At 48.9% G+C, this 24,937-nt stretch overlaps 1 protein-coding gene across 5 annotated transcripts in view; it reads right to left on the reverse strand.

The window, feature by feature from the left end:
* Positions 1-233: 233 nt before the first annotated feature.
* The window catches only part of AFAP1L2 (actin filament associated protein 1 like 2), a 69,663-nt gene continuing 44,959 nt past the window's right edge, over positions 234-24,937 (reverse strand). Inside the window, exons 4-19 of one of the 5 annotated variants that reach the window (XM_071749467.1) lie at positions 21,489-21,580; positions 17,325-17,415; positions 11,621-11,823; positions 10,854-11,033; positions 10,241-10,330; positions 9,388-9,472; positions 8,351-8,455; positions 7,593-7,804; positions 5,782-5,927; positions 5,116-5,227; positions 4,347-4,586; positions 4,020-4,257; positions 3,646-3,813; positions 3,210-3,391; positions 2,506-2,634; positions 234-2,247 (exon numbers count right to left, since the gene is read on the reverse strand). In XM_071749467.1, the coding sequence (XP_071605568.1) occupies positions 2,221-2,247; positions 2,506-2,634; positions 3,210-3,391; positions 3,646-3,813; positions 4,020-4,257; positions 4,347-4,586; positions 5,116-5,227; positions 5,782-5,927; positions 7,593-7,804; positions 8,351-8,455; positions 9,388-9,472; positions 10,241-10,330; positions 10,854-11,033; positions 11,621-11,823; positions 17,325-17,415; positions 21,489-21,580 (2,300 nt within the window). In that variant the 3' untranslated portion in view covers positions 234-2,220. Of the gene's footprint in view, positions 2,248-2,505; positions 2,635-3,209; positions 3,392-3,645; positions 3,814-4,019; positions 4,258-4,346; positions 4,587-5,115; positions 5,228-5,781; positions 5,928-7,592; positions 7,805-8,350; positions 8,456-9,336; positions 9,473-10,240; positions 10,331-10,853; positions 11,034-11,620; positions 11,827-17,324; positions 17,416-21,488; positions 21,581-24,937 lie in introns of all 5 variants that reach the window. The other 4 variants (XM_071749464.1, XM_071749466.1, XM_071749465.1 and 1 more) reach the window with 4 other exon arrangements.

Below are 24,937 nucleotides of genomic sequence, written 5' to 3' on the forward strand. Positions count from 1 at the left end.
CATGTATCCATGGAAACTGTCAGGGGTAGTGCTGTTTTTCAGTCAGTCAGCTGTCTGAAAATTTTTTGGGTTTATGGTGCAGTGGCTACAGATGACTAAATTATTTTAAATATGGTCCAGTGAGCTGTAGCTTGCATAGCCAAAGGACTTTGTAGAAGAGGTTTATGTGCTTGAAAGCTGCTGGAAAGTAGAGCAGGACACCACATTTAGAAAGAAAAACGCTGGCAACATAATAATATACTTAACATTTTATTATAAAACCCCTCTAAAGCGCCACTTTATAGGTCACAGTTACAACAAAGGAAATGCCTTGAGTTAGGAGAACAATGGGGACACAGAGACATTGTCTAATGGGTCTTGTCTGGGGAATGGGTGTTGCTCAGACTTGCCTGTGTTTATCATCCCCAGATTGAGATATCCCAGCTGGACAGGCAGAAGCTGCTTGGGCTGTGGTGGGGAAAGCAGAGCTGCTCTCATCCATGGCTGTCTCAGTACCACTGTGAAATGTCTGGACAACTTCTGGAGGATGACAGCAGGGTGGATGGTGAGGGCATGACACTACACATCTATTTAGGGTGTAGAGAGGGTCTCCTGCCAGCTCATGATGGAACAAAGCCAGAAGTTTCTTCGGGGTCCATGGCCACCCTGTGCTTCTGAGAGGAAAGTCCCCTGGGTCCTGAACCAGAAGTTTCAGTGGTTTATTTGCATGAAGGCTTCCTACGTGCAGACCTTGCACAGAGCCTGACAGCTGGGGCACATGAACTCCTCCTGATGCCTGGGACCAGCACATTCCTGCATTTGCATCACAGCAAAGTAAGCTTTTCAAAGTAAAAGATGGAAGCAACAGCATCTTTCTTGCCTCCAGCATATACCCTGATCAAGTGCTTTATCTCCAGGCCATCAGCCAGGACAGAAGGATACAGGGAGGAAAGGGTGCATGGATTGCTGACACTCCCCTACAGCCCTTCAGATTTCACTGCCTCTGAGCTCAGCAGTCCCAAATGTCCAAAAGCTTCCATTAGAAAGCTTGGCTAGGGCAGAAAGGGTGGGTTTTGTGGGACCCAAAGGCTATGTTAGGTTTACTAATTTGGAAATAAGGGTGACAGCACCAAGATGGCCAGCAGCCCACCAGAGACAGGGCTGTGCAACCTGGCTGGCTGGCCCTGGAGGAGAGCCCTACCTATATGGGGTTGTCTGGAGCAGATTTTAGAGATGTGGCTCTGTGAGGACCAGGGAGCATCAGCAAAGTGGTGTTCCCAGCCAGGGCAGGAGCATGGGGGTTGCTTTATTTCCCCTCCCCTAGGAAAGGGCAAATCCTTTACATTGGGATCCAGCTTCCCCTCCAACAGCTGAACAGGCTTGGGCCTTTGGTAAATTATTAACAAACCTTCAAATAGGGTTTTATTTTATTTTTTTTTTCTTTTTAAGAACAAACTCCTCAGGTGAAGTATATCAAGATCTTAAAAAAAAAAAATTAAGTGAATCTGCTTGGCAGATCTCTGCCCAGAGCTCTTGCTGCCACCAGTCTGGAACACAACTCACATCAGAAGGTGGTGAACAGGGATCTTCCTTGAAATTCTGGCAAATCTGCAGCAGGCTGGTAGGAGTAAGCACATGCTGGGATGCATTGGGACACCCATTAAAAATCTCCTGGACAGGTTGCTGTGTGCTTCTCATTCATGTCTCAAGCATTGCCCAGGTGTTGGTATCACCCTTGCCTGAAGGCTGGATGATCTGCAGCTGAGTGATGAGTGGCAGCAAGACAGGGGAGACTTCAGTTGACTGCAATTTACCATGAGAGGTTGAAAACCACAGGGCCATAAAGAATAGCAGAGGCCCCTTCTGAACCCACTACTGTCACTAATATAGAAACCTTAATAACTCATTGATAAACCTTCAGAGTAGAAATACACAAAACACCCCTATGTACAGTAACATTCTTGTTTACATCAACTGGGTTAGGAATTTGATGCAAAGATTGCCACTGATTGTTACTCTTTTAGCTACGTGATTGGGACTTGTCTGGAAAGAGCAAGATCATTTGGGATAATTCATTCCAGCAGCTGTTTGCTGCATTGCTGCCTCTGAGCCAGTGGTGAGATGGGGAGGAGGCACTTGTGTGGTTGTGTTGCACACCCAGCCTCCACCTACAGATGGTTAAATCCCCTTGGCCATGTGTGAACAGTTCCAGTCTTTAGTCCATCTCTGAAAAACGTGGTTCTAACTCGCTCCTTTCTTCTCCCATTCCTGCCAAGGAACAAAGGAACATTAGTCCAAAGGCAAATCCTGGCAGGCAGCAGTAGCCATAAAGTGTAGAGGATCAACTCAGGGTGGGTCAGGGATGTGTCTGTTATAAGCAGTACATCCATTAATTCATCTAAATCAGTCAGGGCAAACCTAGGCTCAGTCAGGGGTGCTTCACAGACCAAGACATGATCACCACATCCCACCACATCCAGGTCTGCCCCACTGATGGATGTCACCCTGTACCAACAGACACCTTACCTTAGCTTTCTGTAGGACTGTTCCCTTCCCTGTCACCATGACTGATAAAGGACGGTTTTTTAAAGCCGTTGCTGAATTGACTGGTGAGTTATCTCCACTGTTTGCTGGACTGGCACTTTTTGCCTGAATCTAAAATAAAAACAGAAATTGTGATTACTTGAGACTACCCAGAGAGATCGCCACCTTTCATCCCCATCTCCTGGGAAAAGCTCAACAGTCTCATCCCACTTGCACCAAGGGGTGTTTTTCAGGACATGGTGCTTCTGAACCACCACCAGGATGTCTGTGTGGTGTGTTGGGGACTCAAGCAGAGGTACAGAACAGGGCTCAGGCACCCACTGTCTCCATTTCATGGGAAACAGGTTCACAGGAAGGAATTTAGATGCCTGAATCTGCCCCCCCAAAAAAAACTACCCATGATTTAGCTGAGTGAAGAAGGAGCTGGGCTCAGACCTGCATCAAGGTCCCACAAGGAAATACAGATGCTCTCCTGAGCCCCAGCTCTTTTTCACTTCCCCATGGCTGCTGTTACCTCATCATATTACAGTTATAATAATTAGCATAAAGATAATATACAATATATAAAATATGTAATATTATATATTGTTACAATATAATATTGTGATTATATTAAGCAGGCTGAGACTGTGTGACTGCCTGGCTGCTGAGGAGCTGCTGTGCAGCCCAGGGTGCCCCCCACATACCCGGGGGGCTGCATTCTCCAGGTGTGTGGTGTCCACTGCAGTGCCCAATGTCACAGGGCCAGACTCTGCCTTCTTCAGGTTCTCCTTCACTTCCACCAGGCTCAGTTCCAGGTCCACCCTCCGGCTCTCTTTCCTTTTGCACTCCTCTTCTATCTCTTTCAGCCTCTGCTCCAGGCTCTTGTCTGTGAAAGGAGGAATAACTTGGTGCCAATCAGGAACTCAGGATGCTCAGACCAGGGCACATCCTGTATATTTTCCTTAGATTTTACCCCAAGAGGGGCAGTGACAGAGCAAGCTTTTGATCTAGAGCAATTTGAGCCACGTGGTTTGGCTCAAAGCACCCTTCAGGTTCCAGGTGGGCCAGGTTTATCACCCCCTTCTTCCCTGTGCTCCCACCTTTGCCCATGTCCATGGATCACTCCTCTCCCTGCCCTACCTGTGCTGCCTGCCAGTGTTTCCTTCAGCTCCCTCCTCTCCTTGCGCAGCTGGGTGAGTTGAGCCCGGATTTCTTCCTTCTCCTTCTCCAGCCTCTCCTTCTCCTCTGTGAACCGCTTCACCTCCGCCTCTGTCCTGTTCTTGCCCAGCTTGGTTTCCACTGCTGCTGCTGGGAACACAACCCACCAACACAAGCTCATCCAGGGGGAAAAAAAAAAAACCAGCAGAAAGGGAAAAACCTTTCCAGGGGCTTGGAAAGAAAATGAACGAGGGTTCATTCAACGAGTCACCAACCAGGAGACTCATCAGCCCCTTGGGAACTATACAGCAGCAGCAAGGCAAAGCCTGCAGCATCCACCTGTGCAGCCCACTCACCTGGCAGAGGCATCTTGGGTCGGTGGGCAGGCAGCAGCTGGGGACTGCCCACTGTCCCTGTGCCCACTGTCCCTGTCCCCGCTGTCCCTATGCCCGCTGTCCCTGTCCCTGCTGTCCCCGTGCCCGCCAGGGGCTCGGGGGCTGGCTGGGGGAAGGCGATGTTCTGCTGCTGCATCTGGATTTTGATGGCAGGAATCCGTGGTGAGGCCTCATCAGGCTCTGGCTTCTCTAGGTGTTTCTGGAGGGAGAAATGAAGTGAAATGATGTGGTGGTGGGGATCTGGCTCCTGGATGGAGCCTGGCCACATAATTGACATCAGGACAATACCTCCTCTGAGGTCTCTGTTGCTTTACTACAGGGCTCAGCATCCTTGGCCAAGGGGGCTGTCTCAGCTGGGCTCTCTGTGGCAGCCTTGCTGGCAGCCCTTTCTAAAGATGGTGAGCTGAGGGGTGAAGGCTGGCACGACTTCTTGCCAGCACAGTGGAGGAAGGACTTCACTGGGGTGAGATCCAGGTACACTCTGTCTTGGTCCCCCTCCAATTTGCTCTCACTCTTGGGTACTTCTTCCTGCAGAAGGAGAAAGTTCCCCTGAAAAGGGACCATCTGCTGCAGCCAGATGTACAAGCAAAGTCTCAGGGCAGAGCATCAACATCACAGGCAATCTGAAGGATTTTCAAGTGCTCTAAAAGGAACCAAGTCTTTCCTTACTTGGCTTTTTGGTGTACTGAAGGAAAGTCCCCATCTGCTTTCCTTCACTAGGTCTTTCCAAGATCCTTTGCCCTTCCAGTAATAGCACCCTGTTACCCAACATGGCCCATTTTTCCTGTCCTTAAACAGACATCAAGAAGAATTTTAAAAGCCCAGACACCAATCCATCCACTATCTTGATATAACCCATACTGTTTGCTGAGGGAAACCATGAGGTTTCATCCCAAATGCCTGAGCATCTCTACAGCCTGGATTTCCCCAGTGGGAATCCCTTTTGCTGCAGTTTGAAAACCCTCCCCCTTCATGGCTGGAGCCTCCCCCCATGGCCAGATGCTTGTCCATGGTCTCTGCAGAGCTCCAGGTGCCAGTGTGGCACCAGGCACCTTACCAGGGGCAGGTCTGGCAGATCCACATCATCATACAGCTCCTCCTGCTGCATCCTGCCCTTCGGCAGGTTGTCGATATAGGCGTTGGGCTCAGAGTACTTCCTCTGCATCAAGCTGTGAACAGGCAGTGGGACATCCCATCAGAAAGGACTGGTATCGCTGCCCTCTGCAGAATTTTGGGCCATCTGGGTCCTGGGGGCTGGGCAGGGCCACAAGGAACAGATGGAGGCAAGGAGAAGGTAGAGCCGTGCAGCAACGTGGTCACTGCTGCCCATTAAGCAGCACCCATCAGAGCAGGACTATGTGTCCCTTCAGCTCTTTTCTTTCTTGCCCAGCCCTCAGGAGCACCACTGGAGCAGGACAACCACTCTGCCCTCCCCCTGGGCTGGTTAACAGAGCAGCTGCATGCCCACAGTCCTCTGCTCCTCAGCTAAGCCCACCCCACCAACCTGCATATGCCCCATGGCAAGCTGCAGCTCAGGTTATCATGCTGGGACAATGACAAGTGCCTCTCCTGTCCCACGCTGGGCTTCCAAAGAAAGTGACCAGCCAGAAATTTACCACCTATTCCCATGGCACCCAACCTCCCCCAAGCAGAGGAACACCCCCCTCCCAGCTTGCTTCCCTTCCATCACTCCCCACAGCCCCACACGTCACCACCAACATACAAGAAGGAGTTCTTTGCGGCGCTCACAATGCAGGAAACTCGGTCAGCATCCACATAATCGTAGGTAAATTCCTCTGGGTCTGTTTTGGAGCCTGACTCTGACAAGAGGAGGCCCAGCCAGTGGCCCATTTCCTCCGAGGACTTTGCCTAGAAGGTGAGCAGACACATTTACAGGTTGCAAAAAAGCAGTTTCCCTGCACTCCCATGGCTAACTTAAGCTTGGCCTTGGGTGGAGAAGCAGGCTGGCAGTCCTCTGGGCTTCATATTATACCAGAAACTGAATGAAAAGAAGTACCACTTTGTGTAGGGACTGCCTTGCAAATATGGAAGATACAATAATGCAGCTCTCTGCTTAACTACTCCCTAAAATTTCTAGCTAGTCTGCATTTTCCTTTCAGTGATGGTTAACTGAGGTGCCTGCAAGAGTAAGAGAAGCCTCTGGAGCTGGAGAAGCTGCCAGAGAGCTGGAATTACCAAGGAGAGCATGTGGATTTTATCTTGCACCAGCAGAGTGCAGCAATTGGATTGACAAACACAGACAAGCAAGGAGACCTGGGCACACCAGGAGCCTCTGAGTTCCTTCAGCAACAGCCCAAAACCCTCCCAGGGTTGTTGGCACAGAAAGGAGTTTAAAGTAGGATCAGACAACATCAAAGCAAGCCCTCCCCTTTAACACGGTCAGTACCAAATTCCCAGCAGCAGTGAGCAGTCTGACATTTTTGCAAAATGAAGAGTTAAATACCATGTCTTGAAGTCAGCCCTAGCAAATAGCCACAGGAGTTTCCCAGACAGGAGAGATTTCTACCTGAAGCAAGAATTGGGCTGATGCAGCCATCCTGGCTTTGATTTAAGGAGTTAGAGCAGTAAGCCCAGAATAAAATTCAGAGCGAGTGAATCCCAAACTGGAAAGTATATTTTAAGCCTCCAATCTGTTTTATTTAGCAGAGAGTTTAGTCCCTGGGAAGCCTGCCAGCCAGCCAGTCTGTACATCAAGTCTGGCATCCCAACACAGTACAGATTCTTCCCTTCACAAAATGTAAATTTTCCCAGCACCTCTTCACATCTGTATTTAGGCAAAATTTCTCAGTCCCAGATATACCCTGAATCAGAAGCTACAGAAAATCACCTTCAAACTTCATGGCAGGCCCTCAAAGTCAGTTGTTTAGTTATAAATATTCCACCCACTGGAAAAAATACAGGAAATTGCTCGCATTGTCCACCTCCTACTACAATTATGCTATCGTCAGAGAGAACTAAGATTAGAGATAAACAGTCCTGGATGCAGGCAAAGGAAAGTAACAGATGGAGATGAATTCACTTGCACTTTCAGGAGCACGTTTGTTTTCTTTGTTTACTTGAGATGCATGACCCCATGGCTTTGGGACTCTGTTTTCAGAAGGTGAGGTTCTCTATTGCTCCTAACCACAGAGTTAAGCCCCTAAAGTAGCATTCCTCTCATCTAACATTAACCACCTGAAATTCATCTCATCTAACTTAATCATCAAGATCACCCTATAGTCTGTGGAGAGAGATGGGCACCTCCTAAGGATCCTTCATCCCATCCTAAGATGAGCACCTGAGATGAAGGCTGAATGGTCCTCTGGAGGCACCAGCAGCAGACCCAGCCTGGATTACCAGGTAGGTACCAGCACCTTCTAGGTGACCACAGGCAGATGAACTCAAGTCCCACACTTCAGTGTCTGTTTTGCTGGACTGAGGGTTGCTCTGGAGCACCTCACAGGCCATTTAGGCCTACTGAGACACCCAAGCTGATGACTTAAAGCAGAGATTTCTTGGAGCTGTACACCCTACCTCCAGAATGAGTCGTTCTTCCCCATTCTGCAGGATGCGGAAGGAGTAGAGATGATCAGGGCTTGGCTCTGGGATAACTTCACAACCTGCCAGGCTCAGGGGTTGCTGAGCCAGTTTGCTTCTGTTCTTGTCCTGGTAGAAATGGAGGTGACCATCTTTTATCTGACACCAACGGGACTTCCACTGACTGTTCACTAGCACATTCAGGTAGCCTGCAAGCAAGCACAGGTTACTTAGGCACATTTTCCACCCCATGAAATATAGTGTAGGGAATTCAGACTCATTTGTGTGCATGGAGATGTCTAATGAATAAATTCCCAGATCACAACACAAAAGCCACATGCAAGCTGTCCCATCCATACAAAACTAGGTGAAAATGTAAAAAAAATCAGTAGCAAAATCTGTTCAAAACAAGACCCTTGATATTCTGGTTAGGTTTGGAGCAGCAAGTTGGCTGCAGATGGTTGGACAAAGTTGGTCCCTGACCCACACAGCCCTCTCCCTGCTGACTCTCACCCCCTGGGCTGATGCCCAGATGCCCTTTGCATGTACATCTGATATTACCTGCCCTTCCTCTTGAGTTACCCTGTGAGCTGTGTCTACCCTGAAAGCCACCTTAAGGTATAAGAGGAACCGAGGTCTGCATGGATTTATTGGCCTGGGCCAAGCAGACTCTGACCTCTTTGCCTGGTGCTCAACCTGCACCAAGACCCAGCCCTGAGACAGGTCCCTGCAGAGATGCTCATGCTGCCACTTACTGGAAGTCTCCAAGGATCTCTCTGGGCTATCCAGGGAGCTGGATTTTTTCCTCCCAAGGTTCATCAGGTTGCTCAGTTTCAGGCCAGTTGTGCCCTTCTTCTTAACTAGCAGAAAAGGAAAAAACATACGTGTGGCTTTCCTAACCCACAGCCAGACACACACTCCCTTCACTTTCTTACACTACAAAGAATTGAACTGAAAAACATTACCCATAAATATTTACTGCATTCAAGTCTTTTCCTTTCTAAAATAAGGACTCAAGGTAGAGAGAGGGAAAGCTTATGCCCAAAGAGCCTCTTCAGCATTTTCCTACCAATCATATCAGTCAGTGCATGAATATGGATGTGTAATCATCAGGCAATCCTAGTAAGAAATCAAGTTTTAGTCCAGATTTTCTTTGCCACTGTCACAACAAGATGATGAAGTCCTAGCATAGAGGGACTCTGCAGCCAAGCTCCATCTGCTGGGTGACTCCAGTGAGTGCTCAGCATGGATTTCTCTCTTTGCCAACTACAGATGGGTCCCACCATCCATCTAATGGAACACCTCCTCTTGTAATGTACTTAACCTACCCCATCTTGTAGATGGAGAATGCAGCTTAAAGCCCAGAGTCAGTTGTCTCTGACACCTTGCACCTAGTGTGAAGGTGCAACTCTGCCACTGGAGACAGCTTTGCATCTCACACAGGGACTCCAGCTTCTCTGCTGGGATCTCTGAGGAAAGTCACCTAGGTTGGATTTATGCCATTTGAAACTATCCCCAAGTGGCTTTCCCAGAGGCACACAGGATCTGTGTGGTAGGGCAGGTATCACACCCATATTTCTCAAGCCCTATGCTAACTCTGTAACTGCTGAGAAACCCCAGCATCCACCTGTCACTTCATGTTGGAAAAAAAACCCAACACTGAAATGCAGTGCAGAGGCAGGGAATTCACACCCAGCTTTCACCCTGCACCAGGTCAGTCTGAGGTGCTGGTGGCAGAGACCTTGCCCCATGCAGGGTTGGTTTCCCTGTTGTTGCCAGGGTGAGGTTTTACCATCTTTTGTCTCGGGGATCTCTGTGTGACCATCCGTGCTGCTCCCACTCTCTGAGGCTGCAGAGCACCTCTCCGACACCTCCACCTGTGGACAACCACCAGACACAAGCTCTGCAGATGCACATCACCCCTTCCTCCAGACAGCACCCACCTCAAGTGCCACCACCCTGCCCCCTCCTAAATTACCAGGTCCCACCTTCTCCGTGGCAGATCCTTTCACACACACATCCCCCCCAACACCCACTCGTGCTCCACCCTCTCCATTTTTCATGAGCCCAGCATGAGCAGCTCCAGCATAGGAACCACCTCAGTTGGGCTCACCCCTGAGGTGACATGGTGGCATCTGTGACCTCCTGCCCTGCAGCCTGGCTGATTGGGGCATTTGCCAGTCCTCATAGGAGGGGATGGGCAGAGGAACTGGTCAGGATTCCAACCAGGTGCCTTTTGGGTGTCCACCAGAGGTTTCTTTCTCCTCCTACTGTTTGGGACTCCCCCAAGGGAGTGTTGCCTAAACCTGGACTAAAGACTGGCCCAAACCCTGACATCCAAGGGTCTATGCCCCTTCCAAAGCTCTTGGTGAGCACAAGTGTCCTGTTGGATGAGATACTGCCCTGTATGAAGGACAGCCCAATGCAGAGTCAGTTTTGGGGAGAAAAGATGTGGGAACAAAAATAACATTACAAAGCAAAATTCAGATTGTTGCAATAACCCTTCTTTTCAGCAGAACGGGCACCTGGTTACACTCATATCAGTCACTGCTCAGATAAAATTACTGCACCTACAACTATTATTGATTAAAGGAACAGGGTGGAAAAGCCTAAATGCTAGTTCTCTCTGTAGATACCAGGTGTACCTTTGGGTAACTGAGACGCTGTGAATCTGGGATGTACTGGTTGCCTTCAGTGCCTCCTTCACACAGCAGTCCACTGGTCTCCTGGATTACCTGTGCAGAGAGGAAGCTGTCACTGCAGTAATGGGATCAGTGCTCCTCCTCCCATCTGAGACAGGAAAAACCACAGCAGCCTGACAGACCCACTCCCTTTGCCCCTGGGGGCTTCCCTGGCATTGCAGAAGGCAACCAGAAGAGCTGCTGGATCCGAGTCAGCCAAGGACAGGCACCTCATAGCCCTGCTGCCACCCCAAGCTCCATGCAGGCTCCTTCTGCTGCTCCCATCTCAGGGAAAGGGCCACATATCACTCCATATTCAGCCACTTTAGGTTGGGAACCCACCCCAGAACCCCAGCAGCAGCAGCTGGGAGGTCCCTCCACGGCTTCCCGCGTGCAGTGGGGAGCTAGAGGAAGAAGCTATCCCAGGACAGGAAAATGAAGTGGTGTGTTTGTACATGGGCTTGCAGTGAGGAAGTGAGCCAGAGCAAACAAACAGAGTTTAAGATGTGGTCTCCCAGCAAATCCAGGGTAGAAGCATGGGAGCAGCAGTGGGGCAAGCCCTGGAGTCATCACTGACCCTGAGCCACTGCTCTGCTTGGTCTTTACTCTGCAGCCCCAGCACGATGACATCTGCATTCATAGGGATGATCTTCAGCTTGTGCTCCTTCTTCTTCACTTGCTTTTCCTTGTGAATCACAGTGCAGCCCAGCAAATTCACATCAAGCTGAGGGTTGTGGTCTTTGGAGCTCTTGTAGCACTGGGTGAGAAAGGTGGGAGGGCAGGTAAGAGGCTGAGGAGGAACCTTTCATCTCACTTGCTGGTGTCAACTCAACCCTAGAGCTGACACCCAGAAGTGTCTAGAAGTGGCTCAGTGCAACCACATGCATCGTGTGTACTCAACACAAGAAGGTCCTAAAAATCCCAAAAGCCTTCTATGTCCACTCCAACTACACCAGGACACATCTCTATGTATAGAGATACACATGAATCTACATACATGCACATATAGTCTGAAATACCTCTCACAGATACTGATGGAGGGTCAAGTATGTGGTTAGTCAGTGGGATAAACACCTTTCCTTTCTGTTTAACCACCTCAGAAAGCTTCCCCAAACACCATCTCTTGGCATTTTGGGAGTTTAGCATTTTGGCCACAGATGTGCCCTCCTGTTCCCTGCAGCAGCCCCATGCCCTTGTCCCCTCCTGCAAATGGAATGTGATCCCCAAAGCCATGGGATGTGGGGTTTGAAGCATTGCTTCTAGAGGCATTTTGGTTTTAACAGGTAATTCCTCCCTCCCTAGCTGATAAAAAATGTGTTCTTTCAGAGTGGAGGATCTACCCACCAGAAGCCTGGTGTCCTTGATAACACAGAGTTGTTTTGCCCACTGTCCCAGCCACTTCTTCCTCCACAGGAAAGCACAGATGCGGGCGTCCTTCATCAGCTCAATGGTGGCCTCTGGGGATGGCCATTGGTGGGTTGCTGATTTGCCTTTGCTGCTTTCTTCTTCATCATAAGATTCATAGGAGCTGCTAACAGCTTCACCATCTTCTGTAACAAAACCAAAGCTCTATCATTACACACATTTCTAGGACAGCTCTGAGCCTGCTGCTTGCCTCAGCCATGCTCACACATGCAAAAGCTTCACGAGTAGGGATGTGTCTTTTGAGGCTCTGCTACAGAAGGATAACCAATAGGAAAATAACTCTCAAAGATCCTCTTTTCTTTCTAGCTCAATATTAATCTCATTGCAATGCTTTGTTCCCAACAGTCTCAGTTAGCAAACACTCAAAAGACACTTCTCAGCTGACCACAAATTCGGGAACATTCCCTTAGATATTTTCTGATGTTTACTGGGGTTTTTTTTTCCCCTCCCAAAGATGCTTTTTCTACTTTCCACTTCAAGCCAAACACTCACAATCTTTAAGGCGACAGCAAACTACAATCAGCCCTTGTCCTCTGAATGTCAGAAGCAAAAATGGTATTTGCAAGGCCATGCAGCAAGCAATGATCTATTGTATTTGAGATGTCATTCCACTGTCCTGCTCTGGGCTAACAGGTCTCTCTCTACACAGCATTTAAGGGAAAGCAAAGGGCTTTGAAGTAATACACTACTGCAGCAGCAAAAATTAGTCATACATGGCAGTGATCATGTTTTTCATGTTCATTCTTAAATGGATTGCTTCTTTATTAAGATAAGTTGGGATTTTCAATACCCAGCTCTAATGTGCTGTGGGTTATTGGACTTTGAAGCTGATAGGAACAGCTGGGCATTGGTACCAGATTCATCAGAAACAATGAAATTGTTCTCCCTGGCTGCAGGGGAATTTGCAGGGTTCTGCTGGCATTTTCAGTGTGGCTCTTACTTGCAAGGTGAGATCACATAGCAAGATGGTAAGATTTGGGCAGCATCTGTGAAGGGTTTTGCATTCTTGTTCTACCAAACAAATTTCTCTCACCAGAATTTAATCTGATTTTGATTCTCACCAAATCTTTACATCCATATAAAAGTACCATTATCAGATTGGTGCAAAATAAAAGGAGGAAAAGCAACAGAAAAGAGGGGAGGAGCACTAGGAGCTTCACTCAAGAACATTTCTTAGGTTGGGTTTATTTGTTCTTAAAACAAAAGGAACTGGGATGCAGTAATGAAGCTACAATCTTACTGCCAGTCTCCCTCAAGTGATCAAAACTGCACCCTTTTAACAAACTTATTTAAAAACAAATACTTTCTTTCAAAGTCTCTGGTGCTGTCAGCACACTACTGGCTCACCATCTCCATACCCTGAACTGATCAGATCCATCTCTTATGGAAAACCATTACCCTGCAATGCATTACTGATGTGCAGACCTTGTCCACAGACAACTAGACACAAATTCAGATGGAGCACAAGGGATGAGGTTCCTTGTCCTTAGAAATACCAAGAAGCTGAATCTTTGCACTGCCAGGGACCCTTCCTTATGCAGCAGTAAGGATGCCTACAGGAACCACATCTTCGACATCTCCCTCCTTATCAACATGGGGCTATCATTAACTGCCCATCTTATCCCTTTTGGGTAGCTCTGGTGCCCCTCACCTAGGTATTAGGCCTCAGGCTGTCACCTTTCTCCAGGGGGAACAAGACATCTCTGAGCAGGAGCCCTGGCTGCTTGTTTGTACATCAACCACAAGTGCTCCAAGAGATGAGGTCTTCTCTACTTGTAGACCTGCAGCTGTTGCTGGCCCAGTTACACTGTTAGAGCCTCATGGCAGAAAAGCATTTTGATGTATAGTTGGCTAACCGGGACAAAACCAGCTTGGGTGACTTAGGACAATGTTGTCATCACTACTAGGGCTCACTTGATCCCAAATCATTCAGCTCAGGCACTTCAGGGTCTTCATTTCCACCTACTGGCACTTTCAGCTAAGGGCACAGTTTTATCCTCTCACTGAGGTGACACCAGTGGCAGCCATGTTCTGGGATGTCCTTATATAGATCCACCTCTGCTTTCCTGTTTATCTTCCCATGACCTGCCAGAGAGCTAAATCAATACCATGACATGGGAAGCTCCAACCATCTTGCATGCCAGAGTTTCCTCTGCTTGAGCAGAGCAGCTTCAACATTTCCTGAACATGCACTTGCCAACACAGCCAGCATGATCATGTGTCAGCTCATGTATCATCAGTGGTCAGAACCAGCAGAATAAAGGCTAGGGAAGTTCTCTTCATTGTTGTCTTGAGCACAGAGATAGGCACAAAAAACGTGCAAAATTTCCAGCATGGGCAGAGAGAGGGGAGAGAGAGGTGGTTACCCTCCATGCATGTAATGGGCAACGCCAGGGAGAGGCAGCTGATCATCTTTGCTAAAACTGAGGCTTCTTTTGAAAAAGAGAAAAGGCACTTGAGGTTTGGAAAGCATGCCATACCCATCGTTATTGTGGCATAAATAACACCCTCAGTAACCTGCAACCCTGGCCGGGGTCCAGCTGCAGCAAGCCTACCAAAAAGACCTGCACAGTCAAAAGCAAAGAGAAAGGGAGACAAAGAGAGAAAGCCACAGATAAGCAAATGCAGAGAACAGAAGTGTCAGTCCAGCTCAGCCCTGCACTCCTCCTTCAGCTGGTCAGGATGCTCCATCCCTGGGATGGTGGAAGAGCACACAGCATGATGAGATTTCACAGAGGGAGAGCCCCCCCCACCCCCCTCAAACAAGGCAATTCCCTTTAAAACAGAATCATCATCACAATTAAAATCAGCCCAGGCAGATGAGCTGTTTCAACCAGAATAGTTAATGCTCAGCTGGCAGTCACGTTGCCCCTTGTGTCTTCACTCTGTTTCTTATCACACTCTGCAATTATGCAAACACAGCCAAGGATGATAAGGGCTGAACACATTTGAGCCCAGGAGGAAGGGGGAAACAGCAGCATTTGCCAGAGCTGTAAAATGAAAAGCAGAGGCATCCCCAGCAGAGAGACAGGAATCCTGCTGATGAAAGAGGGATCCTGAGACCCAGCAGCCTCACTCTCCTGCTTAATTTTAATTAATTCACCCATGACTTGTCACAGTGCTCCTCAGCCCCACCTCTGACACTGCACTAATTCTCTATCTCTTCAGCCCATCTGGAGGCTTCTGTTGATGTCCCTTCTTGGCAGTGCACCCACCAATTTTAGTGATGTTCCTATTTTTGATTTCACTACGCCCATTTGTTTGGAGACACATGGGTGACTTCCAAGGCTCTGTTAGAAATAGCACCACAAGCTCCCTGGACCCCTGCCCCACCTATGTGTGAGAGAGAGGGTTTGGAGGGGTTACTGGGGTCAGGCTTCAGCATCTCTGGCCAAGACAAACCCATGTATGTCCAGACTACCAGTTGTATCAAGGTCTCAAGGCAGGTGCTAGCAAGGAGCATGGAGGTAGGACAGGAACAGAGTACTACTGCCATCTAGAAAAAGGGGAAAATGGGGGGGGAACCTAGGTTTGTACTCGTTGAACATGGGTTTGCCCCGTGTGCCATGGATTGGAGGCCTGATCTCTTGAGGCAAACCAGGGCAACAGGAGCTTCTCAGCACTGCTGCCCTGCCCTCTCCATGGTGTGCCCTGTTTTACCCTCTCCTGAGGTCCCCACAGCCTCCCTCTGCCACATACCTGCTGCTCCACATCTCTCCCTGCTCCCCCTTCCCCTCACCCCAAGGCACCTCCTCCAACATGATGCTTTGGAAAAGCACAGATTCTTGGTGACACAATGCCACCTTTCTTCTCACACAAACCACCCCAAAGGCCATAGCATCTCAGGCTGTTTGTGCAGAAGAAGGGACCAGCTGGGGCCTGCAGAAGGGGTGGAGCTCAGCCGTGAGGGACAGCCTGGACTCAATGTCCCATCTGGCTCCACGGGCTCCTTCCTCTGCCACCACTGTGATGCTGCCTGGTAGAATGCTGATTCCTCTGGCCAAACAACTATCCCCAGCACCCACAGACTGCCCCAGTTTGACAGTGCTCCCATCATAGTTTCCTTTTGGGTTTTTTTGCCTTTTTTCAACCATGCTTGTGCGGCTCTGATTTCTTACTTCTTCAGGCATCTGACTGGCCTGGATTTCAGCAGATGGTGGGTGTGTTTGCATCTTTGAGCAGCAGGTTACCAAGGGAAAGGGGAGGTTTAAGCTGGGTGTGTGCTTATCACTCCTGCCAGCCAAGGCTCTCCAGGCAACATGAGTTTATGGAGCTGCCTGGAGAGTGTAACCTGCTTTTCCCAGCACACAAATCCATGGCTGTGCTCCAGTTAATCCGGTGTATGTTTTTACATGCCATGGCTCTTAGTGAGTTATCCTCTTTCCCAATGTTGAGAGGGATAAAAAAAAAAATAAAATAAAGTCCATTTATCTTAACGTGCAGGCAACTGCAAACCCCCCATGGGGAGGGAGGAGGCTGCCCCAGCTGCAGGAGGGATCACCCGCTCATCACAGCCCTGCCCTCAGCCAAACAACCCAGAGTGTTTTGGCAAAATCAGATTGGCACCTAACTGCAAGTGGCAGAGCTGAGGAGGCCTCTCCTCCACACCAAATGGCATGTTCTAATCCAGCTGGGATGAGCCTGCAGCTCTTCCCTGGCTGGGGAGGACTCAGCTTCTCTGGTGAGCAGTGCAGATTCAGCAGCAAAGGCTTTAGATCCAAATCTTTTACCTTTAACTCTCATTTCTCTGCTTCCCTTGGCTGTCCCCCTCAGCTCTGCCCCCCACATGTATGCAATCACACCCCATCCTGCTGCTGTCCTGGCTGATGAGCAGAGATCTGCCTCTGCAGCACCAAGATGCAATCTGTCTCTGGCTTAAATGCTTTACCAAATGATGACAAGATCAGCCCTGCTATTAGACCAGGGGGAGAAAAATCTCTCATGAAAGATGCAGAAATGAAGATAGACAAATAAATGTTAAAAAACGAGCATCTAGGAGCTGCTAGTCTCCTCCCAAAGGGATGGGGAACCCACAAGTGACAGGTCTTGGTGGCACTGCTCAGGACATTGTTGGGAGGTGCTGACCCAAGAAGCAAGACAGTGTGTGAAGAGGGAACCCACACACTACTCCCTCACATAAAGGGTGGCTTCCTAATCAAGTTTACAGAGGGCTAAACTTCCACGAGAGACACAACTGAATAAATAGCCCATTAAAAAAATTGTTATCAAGGCTAACAGGCCAAGAGTCAGGGATTTTGAGCCCCAAAGGGACAATTAGGGCACTAGGACATGACTGCAAGCCACCACAGCTTCACCACTCCTCAGCAGAAACCTGTATTTGGCTATGGCCTATCTGCCAGAAAACCATCAAAACAAAGAGAACCCACATGATTTACAATATTTTAGTCATATTAACCCAGCCATACAACTTATTTCTACAGGAAAGTTTAAAAATTGAGCAATTTAGTAGGCTTCTCTTTCCAGCTAGCATTAGATGTGTAATGACCAGCACCAGAAAACAATTTTGACACACAAGCTTTAAAAAAAGCCAACACTTTTGGTTACTTGTTCTCAAGTCCTCCATCTCCCCCGTGATCCCCCTCGAGAGCAAGCTGTGATATACCATTTACAGAGACATCATATGGCTCAGCCTCTTCGTAATATCCCTCTGGGGATTCAATCTTGGGGACTGGAGGTTGTTTCGTTTCAGGAATCTGCAGAATAAACAAACAAAAGAAGCACGATTTAAGGTAAAAACAGATACTTGAAAACAATGAGGTAGGAGTTGGAACTTGATGATCTTCATGGTTCCTTCCAACCCAAACCATTCTATGACTCTTTCTTTAGCTCTAAAGTACATCCCAGTGGATCAGATCTTTCAGATGTGTGCATCAAGATTTTCATAAGCTGCTTGAGATGACAAAGGAAGAAAGAGACTGCTGAGCTCAAGTGTTTCAATTTCTTTGGAATTACTGCATAGTTGCATGATAAATGTTATTTTCTTTAATCCTGCTGAAAGCCCTGGGAGGATCAACTCAGGTTTCCTCAGAAGCAGCAGTTGCAACCCACTGGCCTTACCATGAACTGGGATTTCTGCCTGCTACAGCAACCCCCCCATATCTGCTCATCATGAGTGGGGATGTTCCTCTGTGCTATTGATGACCTTTACAGGGAACCAGAAGGGAGGACAATTGGTGCAGCCCTGGCTTTACCCTGAACAGCATAGTCTGAGAGGTCATTGGTGGTGTCTCTCCAAGTCTCTGATTAACAGTGAACCTACAGCTAAAAATCTCTGCTCTAGGAACTACATCGGGAATCTTTAATTGTGCTCTGAGAGAAAAAAAAAAAAAAAAAAAAGATTAAGGAAATGGATAAAGAACACTAATGGAAAATAAGCCTTTGAAAAGAGTCCAAGTGTTGGAAAATCCCTGTGGTGCCTGCCAAACCCCTCCCTAAACACAAGCAAGGGCTGGCAGGAAAAACAGTGCCTTGATCCTTGAAAAATACCAACACAGGAGGAATGAAAAAAAAACACAAAGGGAAGCTAAGAAACAAACTTTTACATTTTCAAGCAATTCACATGGCTGTTGAATGTGAGACAGCAGAGGCAGGGACTACAGTAAGATAAGTGCACAGTTTATGCTCTTCCCAAAATAAGTGGCATCCCATCCCCCAGCATGACCCCACAGTTGCACCCCCTCTCCTCACCCAGGTCAAACCACTCCCAGTCATCTGACCATGGGATGCTCTGGCTCACAGAGCTCCATCTGACTTCTGACAGAGAGCTGTGCAAATCCTGGATAGGATGGGCAGTGTGTGCAAAGCTAAAGCCCCACTCCTCCCAGAAAGCCAGGCAGAAGAGCAGGTCTCTCTTTCTCTCTGCAGAGACAGCAGTGTTGAAGGTCATGGATCATGCATGGTCCTTCACACCAATCCCTTTGATAGCTCCTAGCAGCCTGAAGGGAAGGGACAGGCCCTTTGCAAGCCATACCAGCATCATCAAATGCAGGTTCAAAGCTCTCCATGCTGCCCTGGGTATTTCCACCACCACTTCTGATGTCCAGAACCTCACAAGATTCCCAGGTGCCTTGGATGAAAATTCCTCACTACCTGAGTCTGCCTGATGCCATGAGCAGACTCTGAGCTTGCCTTCCAGAGCCACACAGGGCACACTGTAGGAAAATGCCTCCAAACTCTTAAACCTTTTAAGAACTTTTCCTAATGCATTAAAGAAAAAAGTCAAAATACAGGCACTCCAGAGCTTTTCTTAATCCCTTCTCTGGACAGCAAATGTGTCTGCAGCTGCCAACTGTGGTGGCCTCCTGCATGTAGCCAGCTCCCATTGTGCTCCGACCATAAACAAATTGCCTACACAAAGAAATGCTGTGGGTTTATTTGACACCATCCCACAAGTGTCAAGGAAGGAGGTGGGGGGGAAGGGGCTGCTCTGTTTTGTTTCCAACAGACAATGGAAGCCAACAGGGACTAGGTGGGTCTGCACCTCAGCTGCCCCAGAAGTTTTTTTTTTTTCCTCTTCTCTTTCCCAAAAGTCATGGAGTTGCTTTGTCTCTAGCTTAGGTCAAAAAGTACGTGATGTGTTATCTAACCCAAGCTGGTCCTCACAGAACATTTGTTTGTTGAGATATGGCACAACAAACCATGCAAATAAAACCATTTTGGGCACCCGCACCATGTGACTTTCTCAGTGGATGGCTGCAGAAAGTGATGCAGAAAGGTCACTGATGGCTGAGCCACAGCCCATGGGACCCATTGTTTAAAGCTTCCTTTGGGATAAATCCAAAGATATTAGTGGGATCCAGCTGGGCTCCTCCTGTTGGGTTGCCCATTGACTGCTGGTGTCAGTAAGTACCAGGCACAATCTGCTGTGCAGAGCTCTATCACCAAATTTCTCCTGTGCCTCAAAAGGTAAGTGTGAAGGAACACCACGGGGTGCCTTAACATCAGCAAACCACAGAAAACTCCATAGAGCTAAACCAGATCCATTCTGAGGTCCTTTCCTAATCTCCTCTCTTAAACTCTGCACTTCTGTGTAAGGAGTTGGGCTCTCTTCTCCATCACCCAGGTGGCCAGAGCTGTTGTCTAAATGAGGAGCATCAAACATGGACAGGGAAGATTGATTTCCCCACCACAGCATTTTCCATACACTAAATGGGACCACACAAGCTCTCTCCAGCCCCACTCCTTCAAGTATGCTCAGATCCCTTTGCTGCCAGCAGCTCACTGACACCCAGATGCTCACAGTGAGGAGGCATTTGATTGCTTTATCTACAGCAGACTAACTTCAGTGGGAGAAAGTAGTTTCCAGCACAGGCCTGGGAGAAGATGGATGGCTTAGGTACTCTTTTCAACTAATATGCAAGACTTTTTATTCTTCTAATTCCCTCGTTTAATTTCCAGATGACCCAATTAGAAAGCTGGGCTACACAAAGCACAGGCTTGAGAGATGCTTTAGGGACACCTGGCTGCTGCTCTGATGATGCCTCCATTCCACTAAACCACCTGAACCTCCCTCCCACCTCCCTGCCACAGCCACCACTCAGTTAGGCTTTGAGAGACCCAAAATCAAACAGTGATTCCTGCTCTGGTCACTGCTCCCAGGAAACTATCCCTGGCTGGCTGTGTGGGCAGAGCTCCCCTGTGGCTGGAGAAGCACTCAGCAGCCAACTGCACTGTGTCCAAAGCTTTGCCATCCACATCCCATCCAAATCCCTTGTTTTCCCAGCTCCTCCAGCTGGACCACACAGTCCCCTGGGCAGAAGTCCTGGGGCCACTATGGTTGATGGATGCACCAGCCTGTCCTCCTCCATGCTTCCCTCTCCTCCCCATGCATATTCCATGCTCTCCTTTCCTCCCACATCCTGACATCTCAGTGATTCCCATGTTGGATCTCCTGAACAGCAACATTCAGGGGTGTGAGGATGACCCATGTCTCTTGAGGACAGCTGGGCTGCCTTGCTGGCACAGAGACAAAATCCCATTGACAGCTGATGGTGTTGAACTGGACCCTGGATGGATTTCTAACTGGACCCTGACCAGACTTAGAGCTGCCATGTGGAAACATCTACAGTGCTGGTGACTTGTACAACCAGCATCATGCACGTTTGCCCAATGCACAGACAGCACCAGGCACTACAGCTAGAAGCAAACCTGATCTTCTCTTGCCCATGGTCAAAAAAAAAGTTCTGTTGGTGGGGGAGATCCTGGCACTGCCCAGGGATCGCCCCACCACCTGGAGGCTGAAGGATTTGTGGGTTCTCTGATTCATTCCAGCAGCCCAGGCACAGCTGCTGCACAGCTTGGAGATCTCCAAGCAACAGTTGGGAGCCAACCTCACCTTTGTTTCTTTGGAAAATCTTGATTCTTTTCATTCTTTGAGCCTGACTTGCTGTTTGATGGGTGAGGGTTTCCCTGGAAGGGAACAGAGCCTGTTTTGTAAGCCTGGAAAGCTCCAAGGCTCTCCCAGCTGCTGCTCCCCCTGTGCATCAGCTTTGGGAGCCACAGGGATTTCTGGATGCCCACCAGCCACACACTGACCTCCAGCCTGTGTAAAAACCAAACTTAGAGCTGGGAGCCCATACAACAGGGAGCCCCTAGGGAATTTTTTTTATTATTATATTATTTTTCCTTTACTAAAGCTCAGTGGGACTATTTGTCTCAGTAAAATACACAGGCAGAGGTCTCTCTGTTTATCCTTGCCACGGCAGAAGAGCAGCCCGGCGGGGTTGAGATGCCAGAGGGTGAAAAGCCGAGGATTTGCAGGACGTACCTTTGGAGGGGGGAGGTCCGGCAGGCTCTTCTGAGGAGGGGACGAATGCAATCCCGAGTCTCCATTGGTTAAGGAGTTTCTCCGGTCCAGCCCTGCAAGGCAGAAAAAGAGCAGATGGATGGCGTGGGGCAGTGCCCAGCAGAGCGCTGCCTGCCCGGGGATGCGCAGGGCAGGGAGAGACTGCTTCGGTATCATAGAATCATAGAACTGGCTGGGTTGGAAGGGACCTCAGAGGTCATCAAGTCCAACCCTTGCTCCACTACCGCTGCAGTTCCCAGCCCATGGTACTGAGTGCCACATCCAGGCTCTTTTTAAATATCTCCAGGGATGGAGAATCCACCACTTCCCTGGGCAGCCCATTCCAATGTCTGATCACCCTCTCAGTAAAGAAATTCTTTCTAATGTCCAACCTAAACCTCCCCTGGCACAACTTGAGACCTCTTGTGCCCTCTTGTCTTGCTGAGAGTTGCCTGGGAAAAGAGCCCAACCCCCCCCTGGCTCCAACCTCCTTTCAGGGCGTTGTAGAGAGTGATGAGGTCTCCCCTGAGCCTCCTCTTCTCCAGCCTCAACACCCCCAGCTCCCTCAGCCTCTCCTCATAGGATCTGTGCTCGAGTCCCTTCACCAGCCCAGTTGCCTCCTTTGGACCTGCTCCAGGACCTCGATATCCTTCCTGAACTGAGGGGCCCAGAACTGGACACAGTACTCAAGGTGTGGTCTCACCAGGTAGGAAGCAGGGTGACAATTACAGGCAGCTCTGCAGGGTCACCGTGCTGTGTCAGGCCATACCCAGGAATGTGGCACCTGAAGACACAGCAGAAGCAGTGGCATCTGGTTTGGGGGCATGTTTTTCCATCTGGAGGGAAAACTGTGAAGCTCAGCCCCACATATGAAATGTTAAAGGGTCTTTAAAGAAGCAGCAGCAGGGGCAGGCACTACACAGCATCTGGAAATCCACAGTCCTTGCTATGGGGGAGGATGTCCTCACCTCTGCTGCCTTTCCAGGAAACTGGAGCCAATGCCACCCTGCTCCCTGAGAACAGGAACTGCATTGCTTTCCATTCAAGAGTTGCTCTTGAAGCAGCCCCGGCCAAACACATGAAAGAGCACATGGGAGCAGGACTGCTCCAGGCAATCTGCATCTGCCTTGGGAAAGTCAGATTTTTCCAAGCAGCTGAATGCAGTGATTCAATAGCTGGAGGGTATGTTGACAGCTCAGAAAACTTGTGTTGAGTCCCCCTTCCTCCACCACAGAACTCCTGGGTGGCCTCAAACAAGTGCCCAAATCCCATGACCTCTGAGTGCAATGGAGCAACGCTCAGGAACAAGTGGGAGCAAGACACCAAATAGCTGAAAAATTCAGTACTTTGAAGGCATTATACTGTGTAGAGGGAAAGTCCCCTTTTATAGGGTGTCTCTTGCCCTATACTTTGTAAGAAATGATTGCAAGGCCAGGAAATCAAAAGTGAATTGGGCTGAAAATCTGCAGCCAGCTGATGCTCTACCTTTGTCACCTGCTGATGCTCCAGCCACATGGAAGCTCCCAAGGCACTGCACAGTGCACAGCAAGGATTAGAACCACTCTCAGAGGACACAGACAGGAACTTTGTTGCATATTTCTGGGCTTTTAAAATAGAAACTGGGAACCACATTGCTTTGTTCATGTCTGGGGCTCAGAAGCCATGATGAGAGCTTTGCCCTGCCAGGCTGCAAGCAGCTCCTGGCATGATGGCACAAAAGCTCCAAATGTCTCTTGTGGCAAACTGCTCCCATCAGTACTGGGTGACTCCAGTGAGTCATGGGGACACAGAGACCCATGGATCAATAGGCTCTGACCCCAAGCAGCTGTCTGCACCTCACAAACAAATTTTGTAAGGTTCTAACAGAATAAAGCAGGTGAGGCAGGTGAGACACAGCCCCATCAGGTGGAGAACCACCAGCCAAAATACTCCACGATTATACTGCCAGAGTCATATCCACTGGCTGCTGTTGGAGATTGACCTTTTCTGTAAGGGACCAAAGAGATGGTGCTCTCAGGGCAGACACCTTCCATCAACAGCAGCTGTTGAGGCCATTGCTGCTTTTGAAAACACCAGAAAAATGTTTGAGATTTCCTAAAGCCCCGGTGGGTTACTACCCAGGAGGGAATTATCTCCATGCTCACAGCTGTCCAGACAGGGAATTTTTTAGAGGTCCTCTTTAGAGGAGAGAAACACAGGCCAATTCATATCCTCCTGTGCCAGGCAGAACCTCCCAAGCTCAGCTCCACAGAAGAGAAATTGCAGTAGTAAAAACCACTACCAAAGCCTTCACAAGTGGTGGCCATCTGTTCTAGACTCTCCAGCAAACCTAACAATCATCCCACTGAACCTCACCATGCCAGGAAAATGCTGCTTGGTTTCTGTACCAGAATTTCCTCCTCCTCCCACCTGCCTTGGAACATGGGATGGAGACCACAGCTTCAGTCCTCACCCTGCTGGAATCCTGCCCACTTCCATGGACACATCCTCATGTTCTCCAGCTGGGAAGCAGAGCAGGATGCAGTGGAGCTTTGATTTTCCCAGATCCCTGGGAGATGTTACAGAGTTCTCTGTTCTGAGGCTACAGAGGGAGGCTGTTGCCATGCCCAGCATATGGAGACAAGCATCTAATATACACTTTCTGTATGGAAAGTCCATGCAGCACGTGCTGTACATACCCCTTCCTTCTCCTCCTACACGTCAGCACCCCAAATCACAGACTTTCCTTATTGGGCTGGGAGGGAAGGAGTATTTTTTTCCTGGACAATTACTAACACTGTGTAGATGTCTTCTGAAAGAGATGTCACTCTAAAACCTGGAAGTCAGAGAGAATTTAGTAGAGGGAAGGAAGAAGAAAAGAGCCCAGCTCAAGGCCTGCTAAAATTTGCATCTATACTGACTGTTGTTTGTCTGTGCTCTCTGTTCCTTGTTGAAGTGAATCACTCCTGGAATCTGGGCTAACAGGACAACACTCTGCACCACCAGGAGCCCACCCCACCAGACCCCTGCGCCCCAATTCCTCTGTGCTGACTTCCAGAGGGAGATAGCATTTGGCTCACTGAAGAGTCCCAGGGACTTGCAGGGTAGAGACTTGCTGTGATTCTCAAGCAAATGACATGGAGCAGTTGATGGTGCCTTCCTCACTCACTGCAGTGAGTTCAATTATAATTGAATTCATAATAAGCCATAATAAAGCATCTCAAAAGTGCACACTGTCCAGCACAGATGTACAGATCCTTGGAACTGAAGCAGTGAATGAATCACAGAATTACCAGAGTTGGAAGGGACCTCTAGAGATCATCTTGTCCTACTCTCCCACTAAAGCAGGATCACCTGCAGCACATCACACTGCATCCAGGAGGGTTTTGAATATCCCCAGAGGAGGGGACTCCACAACCTCCCCAGGCAGCCTGTTTCAGAGCCTTGTCACA

This window comes from Heliangelus exortis, chromosome 7 (genome assembly GCF_036169615.1).
Source record: "Heliangelus exortis chromosome 7, bHelExo1.hap1, whole genome shotgun sequence".
In the NCBI taxonomy this organism is placed as follows: domain Eukaryota; kingdom Metazoa; phylum Chordata; class Aves; order Apodiformes; family Trochilidae; genus Heliangelus; species Heliangelus exortis.